The 27,734-nt window shown below is 42.4% G+C and overlaps 2 protein-coding genes across 6 annotated transcripts in view; one reads left to right on the forward strand and one right to left on the reverse strand.

Annotated features, from left to right (window-relative positions):
* CINP (cyclin dependent kinase 2 interacting protein) overlaps positions 1 to 5,153 on the reverse strand; it is a 32,156-nt gene extending 27,003 nt beyond the window's left edge. For all 5 annotated transcript variants that reach the window (XR_015721896.1, XM_087856232.1, XM_045777191.2 and 2 more), the window contains exon 1: positions 5,008 to 5,153. Coding sequence is in view for 4 of the 5 variants with exons in the window: in XM_087856232.1 (XP_087712358.1) it covers positions 5,008 to 5,014 (7 nt within the window). In the remaining variant the exon portion in view is untranslated. The remainder of the gene's footprint in view (positions 1 to 5,007) is intronic.
* The window catches only part of TECPR2 (tectonin beta-propeller repeat containing 2), a 98,635-nt gene continuing 76,047 nt past the window's right edge, over positions 5,147 to 27,734 (forward strand). The window contains exons 1-2 of the mRNA XM_045777181.2: positions 5,147 to 5,267; positions 16,044 to 16,334. Coding sequence (XP_045633137.2) covers positions 16,116 to 16,334 — 219 coding nt within the window. The 5' untranslated portion in view covers positions 5,147 to 5,267; positions 16,044 to 16,115. The remainder of the gene's footprint in view (positions 5,268 to 16,043; positions 16,335 to 27,734) is intronic.

Here is a 27,734-nt window from a genome sequence, read left to right on the forward strand (position 1 = left end):
CCCAGACACCCTCACCCTCTTGGAAAGACAGTGCCCTAATTGCATTTCCCAATCCCCCACACAAGGAGGAAAGCTTTCTGAATATTGGACCTGTCACCAGAAGCTCTGATCTGTTCACAATGTCAGAGACCCCTTGGTCTTACCTATAACCAATTTCTTTGTAGTCCCAAATGCCACTGTTGATTACACCGCAAGCCTATAGATGTTACCTATCGGGTTAGGCTATTATGGGGGCTCCCATACTTGTTTCAGCCTTTCCCCAGTCGTCACCATACTAGCTCTGTTAAATTCCTCCATCTTTGCCATTGCACAATCCCATATTCTTTTCCTTATGTAAGTGTGATCTGTCTCCTTGTATCCAAGGGAAATACAAACAAGTTTATGCCTCTTTGCAAAGTTTTTAGGAAAGACCCCTTAATGAAGGGATGGCCTGTCACAGAATGTCATCCCAACTCCTCCAAACCCTGGCTTGAAAAGGCCAATCAGGAAATTACAGTTAATAAATCTGTCAATAACCAGACCTTAGCTGGAGTCCCCTGTGCACCACCCGGTTTCATTTTTGTTTACAGGGGACAGCATTTTCCATGGGCATAGGAATGCTTAAACAGTTGGCAACGCGAGGAAGTCAATGTTTATTGTTTATTGTTAATTTTCATAACAAACCAGAGTCCTCTGCTGGCCTGACCCATTAGGCCTTCACGGCTCTCTTAACCAGGAACTTCAGGGGGCATATAGGACTCCTGGTTTGCCTCTGTAGGGAGGCTTTTCCTCTTGGGCCGGAGTAAGTGCTAATGAACACATGATCAGAAATCTCTCCCTAACATTAGGAGAGGTAGCTGATTCCACAGCCAAAGCAAGAGCAGCCCAATGATGATCACGTGACCTGTTGGCTAAAGGAGTTTTAGACAGGGGTGCCTGGGTGGCTCAGTCGGTTAAGTGTCTGCCTTTGAGCTCAGGTCATGATCTCAGGGTCCTGGGATCGAGCCCCATGACATGTCAGGCTCCCTGCTCAGCAGGGAGCCTGCTTCTCTCTGACCCTCCCTCCTGCTCTGCCCCCCCAAATAAATAAATAAAATCTAAAAAATAAAAATAAAAAACATAAAGGAGTTTTGGACAATCTACTTGCTGAACAAGGAGGTATTTGTGCAGTAGCAAATACCACCCGTTGCATGTGGATAAATACCTCTGGAGAGATAGAAACCCACTTACACAAGATCAGGGAACAAGAGCACTTGATTACAACAAATTTCACCTAATGACCCCTGGTCTTTTGATCTATTTAGCTGGTTACCTTCAGGTTTGAGCTCCTGGTTTAGAACCATCATACTAGATTTGTCATATTATTTTTAATTCTGTATTTTTTTTAAGATTTTACTTATTTATTTATTTATTTATTTGAGAGAGAGAGAGAGGAGAGAGCACAAGCAGGGGGAGCAGCAGAGGCAGAGAGAGAAGCAGGCTCCCCGCTGAGGAGAGAGCCAGATGTGGGACTCGATCCCAGGACCCTGGTATCATGACCTGAGCCAAAGGAAGACACTTAACCGACTGAGCCACCCAAGCGTCCCAAGATAGAGATTTTAGATGGGAAGTGCTGAGGTCTCCCTCCTACCCCTTCTTGTCACTCACACGTGGCCTCAATGGTCTCCTCGAGTTATGCACTTTCCCTCTGACGGGACAGGACAACCAGGAAAGGTCCTTTTTGGCACCCAGGCACAAAGCCACTAAATGCAGAAAACCTGACTCTTGATAAGGTGATGTTTTTGAGCAAAGACCTTGATCACAAGGGAGAAATGTGAAAATAAAGGAAACTTCATTTAAAATGGAGTCAGGAAGCCCTGGAGAGGAGGGCGCTCACACATGCACCCTTGCTGCAGCCCGCACAACCAGCAGGAGTAAGGAAGAGAAGTCTGATCTCACCTAGGGAGGACAGACTTCACAGAGCAATTTTATCTCCTGCTTGTAAGGAAAGGAAGGAAGAGCCCTCCCCGCCCCAGCAATAATGCACTAACCACCGCCAGCAGCCAATGGAGAAACCACTGTGCAGAAACCACTACAAACTCCAACTTTTTTTATTCTGTAATACACTTTTGTTTACAACTCTCCCCGGTTTCCTCCCAAAACCTAAGGAAAGCTGACCTTCCCTTTGTCTCTTCCAACTTGCCAGAGTTCACCGTAGCTTGCCTGTCCCAAATTTCCTGTTTAAAGTTAACAAATTTATGGTCTTAATTGGAGAGCAAATATATATATAAAATACATATTATACATATATATTTTTTTCTTCTATCAGAAACAGCCAGATGGAAGAGATGCACAGAGCAAGGTATGTGGAAAGGGGTATGGAGTCTCCATGCTCTCCGAGCACACTACTCTCCTCAAATCTCCATGAGTTCACCAACCTGGAGCTCCCCAAATTCCATCCTTGTGGGCTTTTATGGAGGGTTCATTACATAGGCTTGGTTGATTAAATCACTGGGCACTGCGCATTGATTCGACCTCCAGTCCCCCTTCCCCCCCGGGGGGGGGGCACTAGGGAGGTAGGTGGGACTGAAAGTTCCAACGCTTTAATCACATGATTGGTGTGTGTGCTTGGGAACCAGCCCCCATCCAAAGGTTACCTAGAGGCTTTCCCAAAAGTCACTTCATCAACATAACAAAAGACACCTTGCTCACTCTCACACTTCGGAAGTACTAAGGGTTTTACCTCTCCACCGAGGATAGGACAAAGGCCAAATATTTACTTCTTTTTTTTTTTTTTAAGATTTTATTTATTTATTCGACAGAGATAGAGACAGCCAGTGAGAGAGGGAACACAAGCAGGGGGAGTGGGAGAGGAAGAAGCAGGCTCATAGCAGAGGAGCCTGATGTGGGGCTCGATCCCATAACGCCGGGATCACACCCTGAGCCGAAGGCAGACGCTTAACCGCTGTGCCACCCAGGCGCCCCCAAATATTTGCTTATTATAAACCACAATCACAGCCTGTTATGCAAGTCCCATCTACCACTTCTCCAGCTTCTCCCAGCTTGCTCTCTATGCCTTGGGGATGGCTCTGTGCACGTTCTGACTTTGACCTAGAATGTTTCTCCTGTCCATGTATGTCCCACTCACTTGGCTAACTCCTAGCATCCTTTAAGGCTCTGCTTATTCAAATATCCCTTCATTTTTTACTTATACAACTAATCAACAATATGCCAGGCATGGGGGATGAAGTGACTGAATGGGACATACCAGGACCATTTTCATGGAATTTACTTTCCAAAGAGGAGGTGGATAATAGACAACCAGATGACCATGATCAATTTAGATCGTGGTAAGTGCCATGTGGAAAAGAAAATGGGGTTTTGTGTTAGAGTGAACCTCTGAAGAAATGTCATTTAGGCTGGAACCTGCATGATGAGAGGGTCCTAATATGAGAATAAACTTGGTGAGTCCGAAAAACTAAGCAAGACCAGTGTGTCTATGATGAGGGATAGAAGCAGAAAAATGTCCACCTTTAGGCCGGAAGGCTGACCGTTAGCCTACATAGTTCCAACAAGGATCAAATATGTGCTGGTTGCTACATTCTTAAAGGGTCTCATGACTGCCTGTAAATCTCACCAATAGTTAATATCGAACTGAATGATAAGCACCAGAGAAATCTTGCAAAAGTAGTTTAAGGAGTAGAAATTCAGAGAAACATTTATGATATAACACTCCCTGCGTGTCTCCTCCCTCTTGACCAGTAAGCATATAACCACCAGCTTCATACAGCAAAAATGCAGCGCTTTCTGCCCATGGGTCCGGCTGCCATGCTACTTAAATAAATTTACTAAGTTGCACCATGCAACATCCCAAGAATTCTTTCTCGACCTTTGTGCTTGATGACCCCACACCATCTAGAATAGAATGGCGGTGGGAGGGGGGATAGGTGAGGGGGCGGTCAAGCAACCGGAACCTTACAGACCAAGATAAAGAGTTTAGATTTATTCCAAGTCAGTAGAAAGGAAGCAATAAGCTTTGACATGATCTGATTTTGGTTTTCAGAAAGTCACTCCTTCCACAAGGAAATCTTCCTGGATTTCCCAGGTTGGTTTAGAACGCATTGCACTAGATCTGAAACAACCTCTTCTTCAGCTATCACTGACATTCACTGGCCTGGTATATTTGCTTGTGTAATGTCTAAATTCCCTGCTAGACTGTAAGTCCACCTGAGTAGTGACTACGTCTTGTTTCCTCTCCTAACCTCAGCACACAGGAGGTGCTGAATAAAATGTGTTAAATGGAGAAATAGTCCTTACCCCCTGCACTATAATCTTCGAAGGGTTTCCTTCCTCCAGTAGGGGCTCCTTGAGGGCAAGACCCCATCGGATTCATTCTCTGTCTGCTCCATACCCAGCACATATTTAGGAACCAAAATCACAGTTCTAACTTCAAGAAACTCAGGCCAGTAGGGAAAGAGCCCAGTATCAGAGTCACAGCACAGAGCAGAGTGAGGTTAGGCACAGTGGCTACCTCACTTATCCCTTCGGAGGCGCGGCTCCCAATCTGTTCGCATTACTACAGGAGATCCCTGTGAGGCTCAAACGAGCTGACCCACATAAAGCACTTGGGACACTACTTGACACACAGTGAGCACTCGCTGAATGACAGCTTTTATTACAAGCAAAAAGCTCTGTGGCGGGTAATCCTGAGGGTAATTCAGGGAAAGGTATTGGGAGGAGCTGGGCATGCAAGGCTTGGCGCCCAATGTACTCCGCTAATGCTAGTTTACAATGACAATGACAATGAGGGTCAGGATCTGCGAACACTCCGCTCCATCCAAGTCGTTCTACGCGTGAAAAAACCCGAGGCGCGGCCAAACTGACGGGCTCCCTGGCCGACGGCCGAGCCTGCGCAAGGCTAGCGGGATGGGCTGGGCCAAGGCAGGGACCCCAGTTCGCGCCGGGAGGTCCGGCCTCCCGCCCAGCCCGCAGGCCAAGCCCGCACTCTCACACCCTACCTGCCCCGGGGATCCGACCCGTCGCACGCACCTGCCATGCGTCCGCAGATATCCCGGGAAGGAGCCCGAAGTCCAGCCCACGCCCGCCGGAAGCGCGCTGACGTCTCTTCCGCGCCGCTCAGCGGGCCAGCCGCCACTTGTGGCGCTGCCGCTCTAGCCGCCGGCCATCACTCAGCGGTGCCGGCCCGGTTGCCCAGGGAACGGGCTCCCGGCAGCCCCCGCGGCCCGGAGCCGGTCCCCGCCTCCTCCGGCCGGGCCGGGCCAAAGAGTCCGGAGGGGCCGCCGCGGGAGGTGAGTCCGGCAACGCCGCTGTCGGCCCCTCTGCCCCCGCCGTCCGGCCCGCGCCCCTTTCACGGCCTCCCCGCCGCCGCTCACGCCTCCCTCAGGCCGCCCTTCCCTGGCCTCGGCGCCTCAGGGGCGCACTGCCCGTCTCGCCCCCCTTCCCAGCCCCCGCGTCGCCCGCGCCGGGTGGCCGAGCCCGAATGCCACAGAATTTGAGGCGCCAGGGTGGGCGCCTGGCAGAAGCCAGCGGTCCGCCGAGGGCGGCGGTGGTCGCCCACGGGTGCTCGGCCCCCTGGCCTGCCGACACCATCCCCGGGCCCTCGCTCCTCCCACTCCGCGCCTTCCCTCCCCTCTGCCGCACCCTCGTCCCTCATCCCTCGGCCGTCATCCCTCATCCCTCTGCTCTTGTCCCTCCTTCCTCTTCCCTCTGCCTGCCGGCCCGCGGCTCCAAGCGTCTCATGATTGACTTTGCGTTCCGTCCCCCGACCCTGCCAGTCCGGTCCCTTCCTCCGCGCACCGGCGCTGCTGGCACAGAGCTTGGCACGTACCCAGTAGATGCTCAGGAGGTGTTCGTTAAATGGATAAATGAAGAACTCTTCCCTCAGTGCTGCGTTAGGGCCTGGGAGGCAGAATAGGTACTGCGGCTTCAAGAATGGGGTACCCAGGAGTCAGACCCGGATTCGGGTCACAGCACTGCCCCTTCCTAGCTGTGTACTCGGGCAAGTGATACCATCTCGCTATGCTGCAGTTTCATCATCGGTAAAAGGAGATGATAAAGGTTTCTACCTCTGTTTTGGTGGGAGGATCAAATGGGTCAGTGCCTGTGAAGTGCTAAGCACCGAGCCTGGCTCCTGATAGATTTCAGCAAGGGATAGCTCTACTGTAGTTACCCACATGCCCTGCTTCCACTTCTCTTCCCCGCTCTGTGTTCTTCCTCACTTTCTCGCTGAGACTCAGGAATCTTACTCTGTTCTGTTCCTTCTATTCCATCTGTTGCCAGAATGTGGGGTCCCAGCCTGGGCACACACTTGCTTTATCTGCTCAAGTGACGAGTTGCACTTAGGGTTGACTCCATTCTTGTAAACCCAGCATGGACAGAATCTGGGAGTAAAGCCCTGTATCTTGTGCAGCCACCATTGTCTCCTGGTCTGCTAAGCTGCAAGGCTTTTTGTACTCACTCTCCCACACCCAGCAAAGTGCGCCTTGATAAGCTTCTGACCTTGCGGTTTTTTTGATAATGTAACTTATATCCCATGTTCATTCATTCACCAGGTATTATTATTGGGGTCCCTTGTATGTCAGCCACTTAATGGGTTCTAGGGATGCTGTGGTCCCAGTCCCTGCCCTCAGGGAGCTTTCTAACCAGAGAACCAGCCTGTGCAGGTATAGAGGATGCTCTGAGTTTTCAGGACTTGCTTTGAGACTGTGGCGGGGAAGATGGGTTCAGGACAGTCCTTCTGAAGGGGTGACTAGTAACTAGCTTGCTTAGGTTGAAGTTATTTTATAGCCCCATTGTGTTTTTCAATAGAAGATTGGCTTCTACTGGATTTGTTTTCATTTTCTCCTAGAAAGATAACAAACACTTCAAGTTTGAGGAAGACTATTTTATATTAGCTTCTGTATAGTTTGGACAAAATGGCTCCTGAAACTTAGTGGGGAAAAAAGGAAACAGCATTAGAAAGAGCAGTTGATTGAACTTGAAAAAATGAAAGAAAGATCAGGTAACAGTTATACATATAATGAAAACAAGCTTTGGTGTCAAGCATGGAGAGATTTCTAGATATAGCAAAGCACAAGGAGCTTGGTAGAATCAGGACGGAGTAGTTAACAGCTCCTGTGAACTCCTCAGGTAGAAGTGAGCAATTGTTCAAATTGTGTGTTCAGTTCAAACCAGTGTGTTATTTGGGCCTGGGCTTAATAGACCAGTGAATTTTTGCATTTTTGCATATTGGTGGATGTAACTAAGGTAGAGTGGTCTTATATTTTGGGTTGTCATCTTTGGGGAATCTTGGCATAGTGTTTTGAGAGCTTAATTTAACAAATAGTTGTTGAGTGCTGATTGTACCATACTCTGTTGGTCTTTGAAAGCACCACAAGGAGTGTAGACTAGAAGGACATGGGTGGAGACTACAAAGAGTCCATTAGAGAAGCTAGAAAACAAATGATGGCCTGCTGTGTAATAATGAGGTGCTGAGTGTTCTCTGAAAGCAGAGAAAGACCAACTAAGGGTCAGAGGGAGTCTGCGAAGGTTTCCTAGGGGGGGACTAGTTCTTACAGGGTGTGGGGGGAGCAGGAAGGAAGGAGGGGGTCTTTGCAAAGACATACAGGTCATGGCGTGTTCAGGGACTGTGGCAGGAAGTCCACTGCAGCTGCAGTGTGAAGTGTGTGGAAGGAAGAGTGGCCTGGCATCAAGCGAGATACAGGCCATTTGTTTTCTAAAGATTTATGTATTTATTTGAGAGAGGGAGAGTGCAGGGGGCGGAGCAGAGGAGAGTGAATCTCAAGTAGACTCCATGCTGAGCCCAGAGCCCAACACGGGGCTCAATCTCACCACCCCGAGATCATGACCTGAGCTGCAATCAAGAGTCCGATGCTTAACTGACTGCCACCCAGGTGCTCCCAGACCATTTTTTAAAAAACATTCCCCTTCCACGCTTTCATCAGGCTAGCCTGTGTGCACTGGGTAGGCAGCCAACAGGTATGGCAGCAGGGAAGTGACAAAATTTCATCTGGAAGATAAATGACTGCTTCAGTCCCATTATGCTCAGCTGCAAGATTTTAACACTTAAAAGAATGATAGATGTTGTAGCCAGACTTTAAAAATAGATTGTACAACAGGGATACTAATTATCTTCCTAGAGATTTTGGAGACAATCCTCAAACCATTTGAGTTGTAGAGTGCTCTTGCAATTCATGGTTCCTGTAGTACTAAGTGAATTATTTAGACTATGTATTGATATCCTTGCTCCAGTTTTGAAAAACTACCCACCAAGGGGGCATTAGGGTGCTGTCAGTCAGCATGAAGATCAGTTGACCCCCTTGCAGGTGTAGGGGGTTGATGGTAGGTACCACTGGGGGAGGGAAGCATCCTGACTAGAAGACTGTTGCAGAGTGGTGTTTTGTCTTTTTAATGGAAATATTTCTGACTAAGGAAGCATTATTGATTTTAAGATTGGATTGAGAATATTCTTTTGCAGTGAGACCTGAAGTTAACATTTTATTATTCATTCAACAAATTTTTATTGCAGATCTACTCTGTGCCAAAGATATTGTTAGGTGCCAGGCTTTTCATTTGTTGCTTATATTTTCATGAGTGATGATCATTAAACTACTTAGCAAATAAAGGGACTAAAGTTTGTGATGAGAATGTGAAGGAAGTACACAAGGTGACATGACAGGAAGGAGGGGCCGATGGACTGCAAGTGGACTGCTCAGGGAGGCCCTTTGTGAAGCCAGATTTGTGGATGAGATGAAAGATCACTGGAGTAGGGGGAATAGAGGTCTGAGGAGGGAAACAATGGGTCAATGAAGCAGGAGCTTGGCAGGCAGGTGGGGGAGGGACAGGGATGTGAGGAGGGAGCCAGGGAGGGTGGGCACACAGAGCCTTATGTAGGCCACTGAGAGGCATTGGGTTTTTCTGGGAGAACTGGGGAACCCCTGAAGAATTTTGAATTAGGATGGGTAGTATGAGACCCACCCATTTCTCTTTCAAAGAACTCTTATTAAAAAAAAAAAAAAGACTTTATTTTTTCAGAGCAGTTTTAGGTTCACAGCAAAGTTGAAGGTGCACATTTCTTATATGCCCATGCCCCTACACATGCAAGGCCTCCTCCAGTGTCAACATTAGAACATTTGTTACAATTGATGAACCTACATTGACACATCATAATCAGCCAGAGTCCATCATTTACTTTAGGGCTCACTTTTGGTCGTGTACGTTGTGTGGGTTTGAACAAATGTATAATGACATGTGTCTGTCATTATGGTGTCAGTATTTTCACTGCCCTAAAAATCTGTGCTTTTGTTTATTCTGTTTATTCATCCCTTCCCCTCCCCCCACAACCCCTATCAGCCATTGATCTTCTACTGTCTCCATAGTTTTGCCTTTTCCAGAGTGTTACATTGTTGGAATAATACATGATGTAGCCATTTCAGATTGGCTTCTTTCTCTTAGTAATATGCATTTAAGGTTCCTCTCTCTCTTTTCATGGTTTAATAGCCTGTGTCTTTTTAATGCTGAATAACATTCCAACGTCTGAATGTATTTATACATTCACCTACTAAAGGACATCTTAGTTGCTTACAAGTTTTGACAATTATGAATAAAGCTGATATAAATATCTGGGTGAAGATTTGTATGTGAACATACATTTTCAACTCCTTTGGATAAATACCAAGGAATGTAATTGCCGGATGATATAATAAGATTATGTTTAGTTTAGTTGTTTTGTTTTGTTTTGTTTTTTTAAAGTAGGTTCTGTGTCCAGTATGGGGCTTGAACTCACAACCCCAAAATCAAGAGTTGCATGCTCTACAGACTGTGCCAGCTAGGTACCCCAGGTTATGTTTAGTTTTGTAAAAGAACAAACAAAACACCAAATTGTCTTCCAAAGTGACTGTATCATTTCATATTCCCACCAGCAATGAATGAGAGTCAGTTTTGGGGATTTTGGTGTTGTCAGTGTTGGTGTTGTCAGTGTTCGGGATTTTGGCTATTCTAATAGGCATGTATCTCATTTTAATTTGCATTTACCTGATGACATGATATAGAACACGTTTTCATATGCTTATTTGCCATCTGTATATCTTCTCTGGCTAGGTGTCTACTAGATCTTTGGTCCATTTTTTAATTGGGTTGTTTCTTATTGTTGAGTTTTAAGAGTTCTTTGTATATTTTGGGTAACAGCTCTTTGTCAGATGTGTCTTTTGCAAATATTTTCTCCCAGTCTGGCTTGTCTTCTCATTCCCTTGAGATTGTCTTTTGCAGGGCTTTTTAGTTTTAATGAAGTCTAGCTTATCAATTATTTCTTTCATGGATCATGCCTTTGGTGTTGTATCTAAAATGTCATCACCATACTCAAAGTCATCCATGTTTTCTCTTTTGTTGTCTTTTTTTTTTAAGATTCTATTTATTTGAGAGTGAGAGTGAGAGAGCGAGTGAGAGAGCACAAGCAGGGGGAACGGCAGAGGGAAAGGGAGAAGTAGGCTCCCCACTGAGCAGGGAGTCTGACACAGGACTCAATCCTAGGACCCCAGGATCATGACCGAAGGCAGACACTTAACTGACTGAGCCACCCATGTGCCCCTCTCCCATGTTTACTTGTAGGAGTTTTATAGTTTTGTGTTTTACATTTAAGCCTATGATCCATTTTGAGTTAATTTTTGTGAAGGGTGTAAAGTCTGTGTCTAGATTCCTTTTTTTTTTTTTTTTTTTGCATGTGGATGTCCAGTTGTTCCAGCACCATTTGTTGAAAAGACTGTCCCTGCTCCATTTATTGCCTTTGCTCCTTTGTCAGGGATCAGTAAACTATATTTGTGTGAGTCTATTTCTGGGTTCTCTATTTTGTTCTGTTGATTTATTTGTCCTTTTGCCAATACCACACTGTCTTGATTACTGTAGCTTTAGAATATGTTTGGCAGTTGGGTAGTATCAGTCCTCCAGCTTTGTTCTTCTCCTTCAATATTGTGTTGGCTATTCTGGTTCTTTGACTCTCTATAAAACTTTAAAATAGTTTTGTTGATATCCACAAAATAATTTGCCTGAAATTTTGATTGGGATTGCGTTGAATGTGTAGAGCAAATTGGGAAGAATTAACATCTGGACGATAGGGAATCTTCCTGTCTATGAACAAGGGGTGTCTTTCCATTTATTTAGTTCTCTGATTTTGTTCATGAGAGTTTTGTAGTTCTCTTCATATTGATCTTACACATATTTTGTTAGATTTATATATATATATATGTATTTCAATTTGGGGAATGCTAATGTAAATGGAATTGTGTTATTAATTTAAAATTCCATATGTTCATAGCTGCTATATAGGAAAGCAGTTGGCTTTTGTATGTTAAGTTGTATTGTAACCTTGCTATAATTGCTTATTACTGTCAGAAGTTTTTTGTTGATTTTTTCAGACTTTCCACATAGATGATCATGTTATTTGCAAACAAAGACAGTTTTATTTCTTCCTTCCTAAAATATATACTCTTTATTTCTTTTTCTTGTCTTATTGCATTAGCTGGAACTTGCAGTATGATGTTGAAAAGGAGAGGTGATGTGGGGAGGTCCTTCACTTGTACTTGATCTTCCTGGGGAAGGTTTAAGTGTCTCACCAATAAGTATGATGTTAGCTATTGCTTTTTGTAGATATTCCTTGTCAGGTTGAGGAAATTCCTCTCTATTCCTAGTTTATGGAAGTTTTTAGAATAAATGGGTGTTAGACAACTGTTCTTTTTTATAAAAGTTTGAGATATAGTTTACATACCATATAATTTACCCATTTTAAGTGTAAATTCAATGGTTTTTAGTATATCATAGAGATATGTAACCATCAATACAATCAATTTTAGAACTTTGTCATCAGTCTTAAACCCCATACCATTTAGCAGTAACCCTCAACCCCACTCCCATCTTCTAGCCATAGGCAGTCACTGATTTACTTTCTGTTTGTATAGGTTTGCTTTTTCTTAGCATTTCATATAAATGGAATCAATATGTGGTTTGTGTGTCTGGCGTCTTTCACTTAGCATGTTTTCAAGGTTCATTATGTCGTAACATGTATCAGAACTTCATTCCTTTTTATTGTTGATTAACATTCCATTGTATGGTTAAACTGTTATTTTGTTTTGATGGACGATTTGATGAACAAGTGATGGACAGTACTTTTTACCTTTAATATTATTACCTTCATAATATTTTTGTGTAGACGTATGTTTGCATTTCTCCTGGATATACACCTAGGAGTACAGTTGCTGGGTCACGTGGTAACTCTATGTTTAACTGCTAGACTTTTTCATAGTGGCTGCATCATCATTTTATTTTCTACCAGCAGTGTATGAGGATTTCAGTTTCTTTACATTCTTGTTAATACATATCTGTGTTGTTTTTTTTTATTATAGCGGTCTTAGTATTTAAAGTGATAGCTCATTGTGGTTTTGTTTTGCATTTCCCTGATGATTAATGATGGTGAGCATCTTTACTGTGTTTATTGGCCATTTTTATGTCTTTTTTGGAGAAATGTCTATTCAGATCCTTTGTTTTTTTATTATTGTTTTTTTATTATTGAGGTTTAAGAGTTCTTTATATATTCTGGGTACAAATGCTTTATCAGATATGTGATTAACAAATATTTTCCCCAACTCTGTGAGTTGTCTTTTCAGTGTCTTGGTGGTGTTTTTTGGAGCACAGAAGTTTTTAATTTTGATGAAGTCACAGAATTCTTTCTGTGTGTGTGAGCACAGATTCTATAGGTCGGGTGTGGAAGCAGGAGAGCAGTCATTGGAAGAATGTTGAGGAGCTTCAGGTGAGATGTGTGATGGCTTCATCTTGGGCATGGCCACAGAGATGGTGAGAAGGGGCCAGGTGAGAGGTAGGTTAGGAGATATATCAAATGGAATGAGGTGAGGGGTTGTTGTAAGGGTGAAGGAGAGGGAGAAGTCAGGGATGAATGCTAGGATTTTAGCTCGAAAAATTGACTCAAAATTTGATTATACTGCCCATTATCTGCCACAGAAATATGATAATTTTTAATCCCTGCTGGGACCTGGCAAGTGAGGGAGGGATCCTTATACATTTTTGAAGTTGATAGTATTATCATTAATTGTGCAAAGAGATGATTCCAGGGACTCTGACCTTCCATATTATCCATTAATACCTCCTAAGCCACCACAGATAAACATGTAATCCGAGTTAGAATAATGTGCCTCCCTGCAAGTGACTTTCAAGGTAAATCCTCGGCCCTCTTCTAACCAGACTGCAATCTCAAATACCCTCCTGTATGGAGATTATGGAGCTATCAGCGAATAGTATCAAATCAAGTGAATTAATTTTTAAGATGTAAATGTCATAATTTGACAAAGCTACTTTGCGGAAAATGACTTTTAAAGGAGGAAATATTACCAGCTGACATTTGTGAAGTGCTTAGTATTTCCACTTGCTTCCTAGGAGATCTTGTCTGCTAAAGCAGAAATTAAGACATTTTGGTTGGGAAAATTTGGGTTTATGTATACTGTGTGTCCTCTGCAGTTTTTCTATAGAGTCATTAAAACTCATGTTCTAGGGGAATATTGAATGACATGGCAAGTGCTTGTGATTTATTAAGTGTGTGTCTGCACACGAGTGTGTGGCTATTTGTATATATAGCATATCTCTACAAAGGGATTAAGAGTGGCATTTGTTTAGTTCTTTGTAATTTTCTGTATTCCAGTTTTTTGACAGTGAACATTTATAACTGTTGTAAAAGAAGATTTCTTTTTAAAAACATGTAAATTATGGCTTATCAATGTGTTCGCATGCACAGACCCACTAAGGAAACAAAGCCTTTCCTGCTCCTGTGCTGCCCTTATACTTGAAGAGGGAAAGAAGATTGTTGAAATGGGAGTACTTTCCTCATCTATAAAATGGAGATAACAGTGGTCCCAACCTCCTAGGATTTTTTGTGAGCATTTCACGAGTTAGTGTGCTAAGGGTAGTTTTGTGATGTAACATCATTAGCTATTACCATTACTGCTGCTGTTGTTACTATTTTGGTGTTCTTGTCCCATGTCCTTAAATGACCTACCTCCTTTCCCACGGTGTCTGTCAGCAACTGTTCTCACTTGAGTTTGCCTAAAAGCCATTTCGTTTTCATTTGATTCCTGCACCACGCAGGCCATGCCCGCCTTTCTGGAGTACTGGCGTAGACCAAAGATTGCTCTTGCTCTTTAAAAGTTACAAGTTTATGAGCTGTGCTGCCGTATGCACAGAACCAGCATTCACCATGCAGATGCCTTTCGCACTAGGCATGTAAAGCTATGGGAGCTTGGGCAAATTTCTGAATCTCCCAGAGCTTCAGCCTCTGCTACAAGAGGGTGTGTTAGTGAGTTTTCTTCTCCCTCATATCGAGGGATATGATTCTTCTTATTACCTTTAGGAGAGCTCTCATGAATTACCCTGTTTGCTTCACTGTATTGACTGTTGTGATTATCAAACAAAACAGGAGTCTAAAAACACTTGGAACACTGGATATGCCATTATAGATCCAGCATTGAATTGGGGTCATATTGGAGAAAAGATGATATTTTGCTGGTTTTCATTCTTGTCACTCATTCCTTCCTTGTAAATTTTCCTTTCATATAACTCATTTATCTATTCAGTAAATACTTACTGAGTGCCTGTGATATGCCTGATCCTTTCCTAGGTGCTGGGGGCTACAGGGGTGAACAAAGCAAATGTGGGTCCTATTCCTGTGGGCCTTACAGACCAGTGATAATAGCAGGGGTCAATCAGAGATCCCCTGTCAACAGCAAAGAAAAAGGATATGTGAGAAGGTAAAGCAGGGAGGGGGGGAGTAGAGAGTGCTCAGTGGTAGTGGTGGGAAGCCCACATAGGCGGTGGGCAGGTGGGACCTTGTGGCGAAGGGGACATTTTAGCAGAGACCTACATGCTGAGAAGAAGCAAAATCTGAGGGACATTTGGAGAAAGAACATTCCAGGTAGAAAGAACAGCCAACGCAAGGGCCTGTGGGTGAGAATGAATTGGGTAGGAGTTTTATCATAAGAGAACTTGGAAGTTGGTCGGTCAACTCTATAGAAGTATAAAACACACAGTTCCAACAGACCACAAATCCAGCATCCCAACAAGTTTTTACTAGAGGGGCTTCAAAGTCTCCATGGAACTGAAGGAGTAGAATACCCCTCCAGCTCTAATCAGGAACAGAGCACCCACCCGTAGCTGCTGCTTGTCTGTCAACTGTGACTATGGGATTGGAAAGGCCCAGGACCTGGAGGGAGAAGACCTAGATTCAGGTTTGGCTGTGTGGTCTTGGGCAAGTCTTGTGGCCCTTGGGTCCTTAGTACCTTCCTTTCAAAGTTGGGGATGACACCACTGATCTTATAGGTAGGGTAAGGATTAAACGAGTGACCGAGCACATCATAAATTACAACGTGCTGTGTGAGGACTGAGTACCTTTATTGAGGGAAGCTTTGAATTCAGAGTGCCAAGAGGTATTGGTCTCACTGTGGAACACTTGCATAACAGGCTCTGGGCATCAGGCGGCTGCTGGCATCCAGCTGGGGGACATGTTTTTCTGCTGTCTCAACCCAGTGAGTGTGTTGGTTCATTGTTCTCCTGGTACAGTGTCTTTAATGTTTCTCTTTTCCACATTCCATCCTTCCTAGTGGGCTTCATAGTTCAGGATGTTTCCAGTGAAGCCTTTCTACCTTGCTCCCTCCCTCTTCTCATCAGGACCCACAGATAGCACTAATCACATGTGGTTTTATGTATCTTCACTGTCTCTTTTGCCTGCCTGGCTAGATCATAAACTACTTGAGAATAAGAACTGTGTTTAATTTTCTTTCCATTCCTCCATAGTACTTAGCATGATGTAAATTACAGGGGCCAGTACCTATTGACGTGCCCCTTGAATTAAAATGCTTGAAGTGATCTTAATGAAACTGGTTTACTTTCTCCATTCAGTTAAGGTCCACCTATAATTTTTACCCACCTGCAAGTTCCTTGATCCCAATGTTAAACATGACTTCTCTTTTTTCGATGACTAGACATCGAAAGAATTATAATGCCTTGTTCTTTAGCCCCCAGGCTTCCGCAGATGCCAAGTAAACATTCCTTTTCCTGCCTGAAGATCATCTGTGAAAACCTTGGCCATGGCATCGATGTCAGAGCCTGTTACGTTCAGAGAGTTCTGCCCCTTGTACTATCTCCTCAGTGCCATTCCCGCAAAGGTCCAGAAGGGTTTCCGCTCGATCGTGGTCTACCTCACCGCTCTCGATACCAACGGGGACTACATCGCGGTGGGCAGCAGCATCGGCATGCTCTACCTGTACTGCAGGCACTTCAACCAGATGAAGAAGTACAACTTCGAGGTGAGTCTTGCCTTTCTTTACTCCTCAGCATGCAGGCATCATGGCTAGCATTTGACATGCTCGTGTGTTCTAGGGTGGGATGATTTACTTCTGATTTGGCCTTAGTATCTCACCCAAACAGTACTTTAAAACCATCTTTAATTGAAGTGGAATATAACTAAAATTTTTTTTTTTTAACTTTTTTCCCCTGCCTCCAAAAATCTAGCATCACTTTAAAAGAAAACATTTCAGTGTTTAACATGTAATAGAAAACTTTGGAAGTAGGTATTTTCTTTTACATATTTTGTTTCTCAAAGTACCTTGACTGACTCAGTTAAATCTCTAGTTTTTCTGCTGAAATTATTATTTAAAAAAAGATGAGTATCAATATCGGCTGGCTGCTAGAACAGGTGCATCTTAAATAAGATCATTCTGGTGAGCACTGCCATTGGGATCCCAGCTAACCTCTGTTCCCTGTTGCTTGACTTCAGGCCTGCCATGTCTGTGTATTGTAGATGCTGGTAGGCACCAAGTATTGACGGAGCATCATTGAGTTCACCCACTTAGTCAATATCTGTGGTTTATTGAGTTCATGGCTTTTGTGAGAAACTCGAAGGGAACTGAACTGTGGCTCCTCCCTCATGGCCTTGTGGGGCTCTGCTCTGTCTGTGGTTAGTAGGCTTTTATGGACCGAGACAAGGCTTTTGTGTTTAAGTGAAATGCTTACAAACATCTGTATTTTAATAAATATTCAACTTAATTAAAGTTTTAATTTAAAAAGTTAGTTTTTCTTGGGGCACCTGGGTGGCTCAGTCAGTTAAGTGTCCGACTCTTGACTTTGGCTCAGGTCACCATCCCAGGGCTGTGAGATCAAGCCCCCACATAGGGCTCCATGCTGGGCGTGGAGACTGCTTAAGATTCTCTCTCTCCCTCTCCTTCTGCCCTCCATACTACTTGCGCTTGTGCATGCACTCTCTCTCTATTTCTGTCTCTCTTAAAAAAAGTTTTTCTTAAGCCTTTATACTCAATTTAAAATAACAGAAATGGCTAGCATGCATATAGCACTAACTATATGCCAGGGATTATTTTAAACCTTTACATATATTAACTCATTTCATTCTTGCAAAAACTCTGTGAGCCAGGTATTATTTTATCATACTCATTTTACCAGGGAGACAACTCAAGCATGGAGAATTAAGTAACTTACCCAAGTCAGGCATTCAGTAAGTGGTAGCACCATTGTCTGAACTTGGGTACATTGCCTCTAGAGTTTATATTAATGTTCTTGTATAAAAACTATTGCTATTTCTTTTTTGGTTATTAGCTCATGCATTTGACTGATTAAATTCTCCAAACATTTAAGACCATTTCATAGTTAATCTTTGAAAATATAGTTATGAATTAATATATCTGAAACTTCTCAAATACTACAAATAGTTAGCAAGGACGGCTTATGAATCTGTCAGCAAACCCATAACAGTATAAACCAAAGAAAGCCCTGCCCAGATACATCATAATTGTTAAAAACAAAGAAAAATATTAAAAGCAGCCACAAAAAAATGACACATTACTTGTAGGAAACAATGATTTGAATGATTGAAGATTTCTCCTCAGCACAGAGGCTAGAAGATAGTGGTATAACATTTTTAAAGTACTGAAAGAAAAGACTTGTCAATGTAGAATTCTTTACCTAGTGAAAATATCTATCAGGAAAGAACGTGAAATAAAAATGTTCTCAGCTGAAAGAAAACTAAGGGGATTTGTTACGAGGAGGTCTGCTCCAAAATAATTGTGTCAGGAAGTTCTTTAGACAAAAGGGAAATGATACCAGAAGGAGACTTGGAACGTTAGTAATGAAGGAAGCATAATAGTAAATATCTGGGTAAATAGGATAGGCTGTTTCTCTCCTCTTGAGTTCTTTAAAGTAATTTGATAGCAAAAACTACAGCATTGTTTGTAATATAAGAGGGGAGAGTAAGGGAACTATATAGTGATAAGTTTTCTGCATTCTACCTGAAGAGGTAAAATATTGAGTCTAAATAAATTTTGAAAAGTTAAATACATAAAATTGTAATCCCTAGAGCAACCACTAAAAATCCCTATACAACATGGCATAGTAAAAATTGCTGTAAACAAAAGAGAATTTTTTTAAATGTTCAAACAGCTCACAGGAAAACAAGAAAGGGGAAACAGAAGAAGGAAAAACAGAAGGAACGGATGGAAAATGATAGACCTAATTAAAACACATCAATAATTAGATTAAATGGAAATGATCTGTAAATATCAGTTAAAAGAAATTACTGGAATAGAGAAAAAAATCATGAACAAACTATATGTTTTCCATAAGAAAATTCAAACTTCATGATGTAGGTAGGTATAAATTAAAGGATGGAAAAAGGGGTGTCATGTAAATGCTAATTATAAGAAAGTTGGAGTGGCTATATTAATGTCAAAGTATTTTGAGCAAAGACATAACTAAGGATAAAGAGAGCCATCATGTAATGGTAAAAGGGCCAGTTAGCCAAGAAGACACAGCAGTCTTCAGTGTGTGCATCTTAACAACAGAGCTCCGCGGTATACGAAGCAAAACTGTCATAACTGAAAGGAGAAATAGAGAAATCGACGATTCTAGTTGGAGACTTCAGCAGTCCTCTTTCAGCAGTAGAAGGGGTTGACAGAAAATCAACAAGGATATAGAAGAGCTGAGTGGTGTCATCAGCCAACACTGTCTGATTGACTTTTACAGAATGTTCCACCCGACAGCCACTGAGGATGAGCTCTAAGTGAACGTGGAACACTCGCTGAGACCATATTCTGGGTCATCAAACACATCTCAACAAGTTCAAATTAGAGCAGACTTTTCAGGTTTTCTCTGTTTTACCTTGTAATCTCACTTTTTATGAAGTGCAATTTACATGAAGTATACAAGTCTCAAATATACAACTTGATGAATTAGTGTATGTATACACCTGTGTATACAGCGGTTAAGCGTCTGCCTTCGGCTCAGGGCGTGATCCCGGCGTTCTGGGATCGAGCCCCACATCAGGCTCCTCCGCTGGGAGCCTGCTTCTTCCTCTCCCTCTCCCCCTGCTTGTGTTCCCTCTCTCGCTGGCTGTCTCTATCTCTGTCGAATAAATAAATAAAATCTTGAAAGAAAGAAAGGAAAAAAGAAAAGAAAAGAAAAGGAAAGAAAGATCTAGAGGAGTACCCCTGAGTATCCACTGATGATTCTCTCACAAGTATGGGGGCTGAGAATAGGATAAGGTAAGGGAGGGAGTATGAAGAAGTATCTTTTTGTTTTCTTTAAATACTGTGGAATTATTAGAATTTTTTGTTAAGAATGTTTTCATTTATTACTTGTATAAACACAACAGCACAAAGATCTGTTTTGAGCTTTGGCTGTCAGTCATTAGCTACATGATCTTAGAGATGGATTAACTAAGTTATTGTTCTTGTCATTTTTGTCTTCAGAGCTGGCTGGGTCTTAAAATAATTTGGTACAATTGCCATGTTTTTTAGACAAAGAAATGGTAAGATAGCTGCTTACCTAACCATTAGGCTCACTTCCTGTGAGAGAAGGCAGGGCTGCCCCAAAGTCTGATTTAGGAGATGATAGAAATCAGAGTCAGGGTCTCTGGAGTTTCCAAGTGAGAATTGAGAGATGTAGTAGCTAGGTTCATTTAGGGGAAATCTAAGATTTTATGGGAAGGTAAATAAAAATGATAGTTAGTTTACCCTATAATAAACCCATGTATGGCATGGATGAAAGATCATGTTTTTAAATGAAGTTATGTTTCTAAAGAAGAAAGCAGACCTTAAATGTGCTAAATACAGCCTGTCATGTGTTTTCAAGAATAATGCTTTTGGAAACCTTTTTTTTCTGTACAAGTTAGTGGGAGAGGGCAGATGGAGACATGAAAAGTTCTTCTAGCTCGTGCCAAAAGCACTAAGGAAATGTGAGGAGCTAATAACAAGTATAAAAATGTTATAAGCTTGTGAAATGCATGATGTGACATACATAATAGACCAGAAAGATAACTTGCCCTGAGCTGCTCATTTTGTTTTGAAAGTAATTGCATGATCTTTCTTCTTAGCATTCAGCAAGTTGTGGAAATTTCGTGGATTTGCCCTCAGAACCTTTGCACTAATTACAGCAATGCTAGTTCTCATGTCCGCAGCTTATCCACACTTGCTGTCTCTGTGAAGTCATTCAAGAAGTCTCCAGTGCTTACCCTGTACTAGACCCGTTTTAGGTACTGGAGAGGCAATGCAGATGATGGTAGGCAGGGCCCCTGCGCTCAGGGAGCTTAGAGTCTAATGGGGAGCCAGAAAAATGAGGCGATAGCAGCACACAGACAAACAAGAAGGGAGAAGCCTGAGGAGAAAACAAACCGGGGGCGGGGGGTGAGGAGTGCCCGCAGGAGTGGTTGCAGTTTTAAATAGGAAGTTCAGGGAAGGGCTCACTGAGCAGGTAACAACTGAGACTGAAGACAGTGAGCAGCACCCGTGCTGGAAACATCTGGGGTAGAGTGCTCCGGGTGGGAGGAGGGAGCAGCCTGCGTATGGGAACGTGTCTGCAGTGTTTTCCAGTTAGAAAGCTCACATTTCGGAATGGTATGAATGTTTCCTTGACTTTTACCTGGTGTATTTTTTAAAGTGTTGCAGAAATGAGAGTTTTTGTCTCACCACATCAGCCAATAGTGCATTTACCTTCTGGCTTTCCTTGTCATTCCCTGTGGAAGTCACGCTTAGGCCGTTGATTAGGATCCCGTGATCTAAATTCTGGCATGTCCGTAGCGTTACAGTATAGGGTTTCACTGGTGTACTTCTCAGCACGGATTGCTTCCATTGATTGGCTAATGGTAATTTAAAATTGTATTTGCAATTGTAATGAGTCAAAAAGAGTGAAGATAGTAGTGGAAAAAGAAAAGATGGGAGAAGTTGCACTATCAGGTTAGCAAGACTTATAAACCTTCAGTAATTAAGCTGAATGTGGTTATTAGCGCAAGAATAGGTAAGGAGGTCAGTGGAACAGAATAAAGAAGCCGGAAAATCCACATATACGTAACTCATAAACGCTTGAGTTTTTGCGAAGGTGATATTACAGAGTTTTTTAGTAAATGGTGTGGGACATTTAGATATGAGTATTTGGGGGAAAAGTGAAATGTGATTCCTATCTCACTTCATATGCTTCTTTTGTCTTAGTGCTTTAACTGCAGTGCACCATGGTCTCAGCTGCTGAGACTTAGCTGGCTAATTGTTTCCTTTATAGGTAATCTGCCCCTATCTCTTCCTAAGATCTTCTCTGGTGGTAAAGTCCCAGGCCCTAGGGACTTCCTTCAAGTCCACTAGATGTTCCCTACTCCAGTTTGTCCTATGGAGTAAAGGAAATTATTCCAGAAAAGCAATGTTTTTGCTTAACTTTAGATCATTAAACAGTTACATAATTATTTAAACTTTAAACTGTGGTTCTTTGTTAGTAAAAGAAGGATAAAAGTGAAACAATTCTTAGGAATTTAATGAATTCATGTCTTACTTGAGTCTTTTTAAATATTTCTGAGTATTTCAGATCTATTAGCTATTTCATGCTAGCAGTTCTGACTAAAGGATAAGCTGTGGCATATCAAAAGAAGCTCATAAAGAAGGCTTTGTCAGACTTCACAGTTCCCATGAGCTTACTCACAAAGAACACTTCCCCTTCATGCAGTTTTGTCTTGTGTATAAAGGGAAAACAGCCTAACAGGGAGCCCAGGGAGGCTGGCTGAATGCTGTCCAATTGCTAAAGTGTTTGTCCAGAAAATCATTACTGGCGTCTTTCAAATCAATCTTTTTTTCCTTAAATTTTTTTATGATTGGATTTCCATTTGAGGAGATTAAATTGCCACAGGGCAACAAGAAGTGCTCCCTAGCAGCTTGGAAGTGAGGGAAATGTTAGAGCTAAACACACAATAGATGAGATCCGAGATGGACAATCTCCTTAAAGAAACAGAAGAGCGGACCCCAGACCAGAATGAGACTGAATTGTCCCCATATCAAAAGGAAAGAGGTTGTGACCAAAGGAAGAGAGTGTATGGTCTGCTGTGCAACTTGGGAAAAATCGGGCTGAATTACCTAGACAGCCGGGGGTGTCCCTTTGAGAGCTGTGTTCTCTTTGGTGTGGCTGGCCCTCACGCTTACAGTTGCATGATCAGAAATGGCTCCACGCTAGCCACACACCTTTTCACTGAAACTTGCTGCCCACATACATCAGCCAGTGGGGGAAAACTGTACAGGTCATACCTGCAGGAGCATTCTGATTTGTTTGATCATTAATTCATTGTAAAATGATGAATTGGCTTTTTGACTTTAACTTCTTGTGCATTAGGTGGTCACAAGACACCCTCCCTGGGCACTAGACATGGTACTGGGACACTGAAAAAATGGAGTTTCTGGGTCAGGAAGGTTGAGGGCCAGACCGTTCTCATGATGATTCTCCAATTTGAATCTGTGTGTTTGGCACGTCTGTGCACCGTAGTGCATTGAGGACACATGTACATGGGGTAAAGCTGTGAAAGGCAAGGGAATAATGAATCCCAATTTCAGCATAGTGGTTTTGGTAGCATGAGGGTCTGCAGTCAGGGAGAAGGGTACAGAGGGCTTTGAAGGTGCTCTTGCTGTTCCCTTTCCAAGCGACATGGGGACTCCATGGGCATGCATTTTATAACAGTCTAAGCTGTTGTATGTAGTCTTGTATATATGAACATATTACATCATTTTAAAAATGAAAACGAGAGAATATCCTGCCATGAGGCACTTGGTATTCAGCCAACTGGCATGGCGACGGCACTGATCTTGCCTGCCCCTCCCACCCCATGCGCCTGTCAGAGCTGACCATGTCCTGCCTGTGACCTGCCTGTATGTGTGTGTCGATGCCAGCAGTGCTTGGCTCCTGGATTTGTTGATGGATCTTTTCCTTTTCCTGGACCCTGAGAGCCTCTGAAAGTAGCACCCTCATTTGTGTCCGCCACGACAAGCTCAGTGAGGCCCTCGGTAGACCCTGAACTGTTCAGTCTTCCTCTGCGTCTCATTTTAAACTAGCAATGCTTTTTTTAAATAGGCTACTCGATGTTATTAAGGCCTACCTCTGTTTGCAGACTTAGAAGAAAAACAGTGCTAGATCAGTATATTAATGAAGCTAGTGTGGTAAAAAAAAAAAAATCCCATTTTTATTTTTATTTTTTTTAAGATTTTATTTATTTATTTGACAGAGAGAGACAGCCAGCGAGAGAGGGAACACAGGCAGGGGGAGTGGGAGAGGAAGAAGTAGGCTTCCAGCGGAGCAGGGAGCCTGATGTGGGGCTGGATCCCAGGACCCTGGGATCACGCCCTGAGCCGAAGGCAGATGCTTAATGACTGAGCCACCCAGGCACCCGAAAAAATCCAATTTTTAAATAATGTCTCATATGAAGGATTGACATTATGAAACCCGCTAAGGAAGGTTAATGGTGGCTTTGCACCGTGAGTGTTCTTTTTTAAATGATTTTTTATTATATTATGTTAGTCACCATACAGTACATCCCCGGTTTCCGATGTAAGGCTCAATGATTCATTAGTTGTGTATAACACCCAGTGCACCATGCAATACGTGCCCTCCTTACTACCCATCACCGGTCTATCCCATTCCCCCACCCCCCTCCCCTCTGAAGTCCTCAGTTTGTTTCTCATAGTCCATAGTCTCTCATGTTTCATTCCCCCTTCTGATTACCCCCCCTTTTCTTTGCACCGTGAGTGTTCTAAGAGAGGTTTTGTGTATCCTGATTCAGTCATAAAAAATAAACCTCAAGTATTTCATCGCCTTAAAGAGAATAGAATTGTTATATATGTCTTTTTATTCTATATGGCGCTTGGCAATATCCTAATCCCAAGGACTCTCTCTTCCTGTGGGGGGTGTAACTGATGAACACTGAACCCACCACCCTTCCCACTGGCTCTTCCTGGCCAGTGACTGGGCGCAGCTGGGACACAAGGCACACTTGTTCCTGTGAAACTGGTGATCCTCTGACAAGTGACTTTGGCTTGGGGTGTTCCTGTCAGCTTGGCCACAACTTTCTTAAACTGCACTGCAGCTGAAGATTAGCCTTTGCAACCGTGCTTCCTTCCCTTTCTCCATCTCGGGTTGCAGACCTGCCCTGTGACCTGACAGTTCTCCCTGCCTCTTCCAGCTGTTTCCCCCTTTCTCTCACAGGTGTTTCCCCAAGCAAATTCCTTGAATGTCTACTTCCACCATCACGTCCTGCTCTTTGGTGGACACAAACTAATGCAACAGCATAGTTGAGTCTCCCAGGACTCCTCTAGCCTACTTCTGTTGGTCACTGTAAGAAGAGGGTTGAATTCTCCAACAGAAATTGTACATTTGTTTTTCTCATCTCAGTTCTGTCCGTTTCTACTTCATATATTTTTTTAATTGTGGCGAATTATACAGAATGTAAAATTTGCCATTTTTCCTTTTTTAAGTGTACAGTTCAGTTGTATTAAATATTAATTTAGGTTGCTGTGTTGTTTCATGATGGTGATGATGATGATGATGATGATGATGATGATGATTTTTAGAGAGAGGAAGAGGGAGTGAGAAAATCCCAAGCAGGCTCCATACCCAGTATGGAGCCCAACTCAGGGCTTAATCTCACGACTCTGAGATCATAACCTGAGCCAAAATCAAGAGTCAGATGCTTAACTGACTCAGCCACCAGGTGCCCCCCTCACCTTTTTTTTAGAGAGGGAGAGAGAGAGAGAGAGAGAGAGAGAGAGAGAGAGTGTGTTTCATGCATTTTAAAGCTCTACTATTTAGGTACCTATACATTTAGGATTGTTATGTCTTATTGAATAGATCCTTTTATCACTATAAAATGTCTCTTTTTATCTCTGGTAATATTCTTTCTCTACTTTGATGTTAATAGCCTCTCCTGCTTTCTTACAATCAGAGTTTGCATGATATATCTTTTTCCATTCTTACCTTTAGTTTATCTGTGCCTTTATATCTTAATATATATCTAAATATCTTGAAGATAACATAAGGTCAGATCTTTTTTGTAGTTTGACAATCTACCCTTTTTTTTTTTTTAAGTAAGCTCTACACCCAGTGTGGGGCTTGAACTCATGACCCCAAGATCAAGAGTTGAATGCTCCATCAACTGAGCCAGCCAGGCACCCTGACAGTCTCTACCTTCTATTATACCAAATTTAGGCCGTTTATATTGAATGTAATTATTGATATGGTTGGGTTTAAGTCACAGTTCCTCAGCCTGACACTATTGACATTTTGGTCAGGTGGTGCTGTCCTGTGTATTCTAGGGTGTTGAACAGCACCCCTGCTTTCTGCCTACTAGACAGCAATAGTATCAGCCAAGTTGCAACAACCTCCAGACATTGTCAAATGTCCCATGGCAGGGTGGGGAACAAAATTGTCCCCAGTTGAGAACCATTGTTAAGTCTACCATCTTGGTAATTGTTTTCTGCTTATCCCACCTATTCTTTATCTTGTGGTTTTTTTTTCCTTTTCCTACCTTCTTTCGGACTAATTATTTTTTCATATTTCTATTTTATGTCCCCTATGGGTTATTAGGCTCTGTTTTATTTTTCAGTAGTTTTTCTAGGATTTATAATATTTGTCCGTCTACACTCAAGTAATATTGTATCACTTTACAAATGATTTAAGAACTATACAACAGTTTTTTTTCCTTTCAGATTTTTTGTTCCTGGCATACAGAAATACAACTGATTTATGTGAATTTCACTTATATCCTGTTTTATAGATTTCTTGGGGTTTTCTACATAGGTAATCACTTCTACCTGTGGAAGAAGTGTTTTACTTCATCGTTTGTGAAGTGTACACCTTTCAGTGTTTTACTTGATTTACGGCGCTGGCTAGGACCTCCAGGATAATGTCCACAGTGAGAACAGTTGTCTTTGCCTCAGTGTGTCCACTCATTAGCTTTAGATTCCTCATAGATGCTTTTTATTTCTACTTATTTCTATTTCTAGTTTTCTGAGAGTTTTTATCATGAATGAGTATTGAAATTTGTCAAATACTTTTTCTGAATCTGTTGAGATAACATGATTTTCTTCTTCTTTATTCTGTTAATATGGCATATGTATCGAGTTTGATTATTAATGCAACTGTGCATTACTTCTGTAAACCCCACTCTGTTGTCATGTAGTATCCTTTTTAAAAATCTTGTTGTATGCATCTCAATAATATTTTATTATGGTCTGAGGGGTATTGGTCTGTAGTTTTATTATGATGTCTGTCTGGTCTTTCTCATCATACATGTAAGTGTCTTGTACTCTTGATTTTTTTGTTTGTCTGAATGTCTCTATGTCTCTAAGTTGTTTAGACAGGCATATATTCAAAACTAACAGTTTTTCTCTCTTAGCATTTTAAAGATGATCTTCCATTGTTTCCTGGACTCCATTGTTTCTGTTGAGAAGTTTTGTTCTGTTAAAGATTTTATCTTTAAGTAATCTCTACCCCCGGGTTAGGGCTCTAACTCACAACCCCAAGATCAAGAGTTGCACACTTATTTACTGAGCCATCCAGGTGCCCTGAGAAGTTTGGTTGTTTGTTTGCTTATGTGTCAGAGAGAGAAAGAGACAGAGCACAAGCAAGGGGAGTGGCAGGCAGAGGGAGAAGCAGGCTCCCCGCTGAGCAAGGAGCCCAATGTGGGACTCGATCCCAGGACCCTGGGATCATGACCTGAGCCGAAGGTAGACGCCTAATGGACCAAGCCACCCCGGCATCCCAAAAGATTGGTTTTTAATAATGACTCATATATGGTCATTTGCCTTTTTGTCTGACATATTAATATCATCTCATGGTCTTTGAGGTTTTACTGTTTCAGTACACAGTGTGTTTAGTGTATTTCTTCCCATTAATCTTCTTCAAGGCTTGTGCTCCTGAGGACACGGGTCTTTCATCAATTCTGGGCACCTTCCAGCCCTTATCTCTGAAGACGTTGCCTCCTATTTATCCCCTTTTCTTCTGGTGTCCCAATTAGATGTAGGTTGGACCTTCGTATCTGTCTTCCAGGACTCTGCTCTTTCATATTTTTTATCTTTTCCTCTTTCTTGCACAGATCTGTCATCTAGCTCAATATTTTTCTTTCAGCTGTGACTAATCTTCTGTTTAATTACTACTAAGGTTTTAAATTCTTTTGATTTTTTTCATTTCTGGTAGTAGCTTACTATTATGTTTTAATTTCCTTTTATATTTTTTTTAAATTTTAAGCATATTTTATGTTCTGGGTCTCTTCAATCTAAATGTAGTGCTTGGGTGGGGGCAAAGTGTTGTTCAATTCTATTATTGCTTTTTTTAGTTGATTGTTCTTCATGAGGCTTTTTTCCCTATGGTAGTTTCTAATTAGGAACTCTGTGGCTGGTCCCAGT

Source organism: Ursus americanus, chromosome 26 (assembly GCF_024610735.1).
Source record: "Ursus americanus isolate L20-20 chromosome 26, mUrsAme1.1.p, whole genome shotgun sequence".
NCBI lineage: Eukaryota > Metazoa > Chordata > Mammalia > Carnivora > Ursidae > Ursus > Ursus americanus.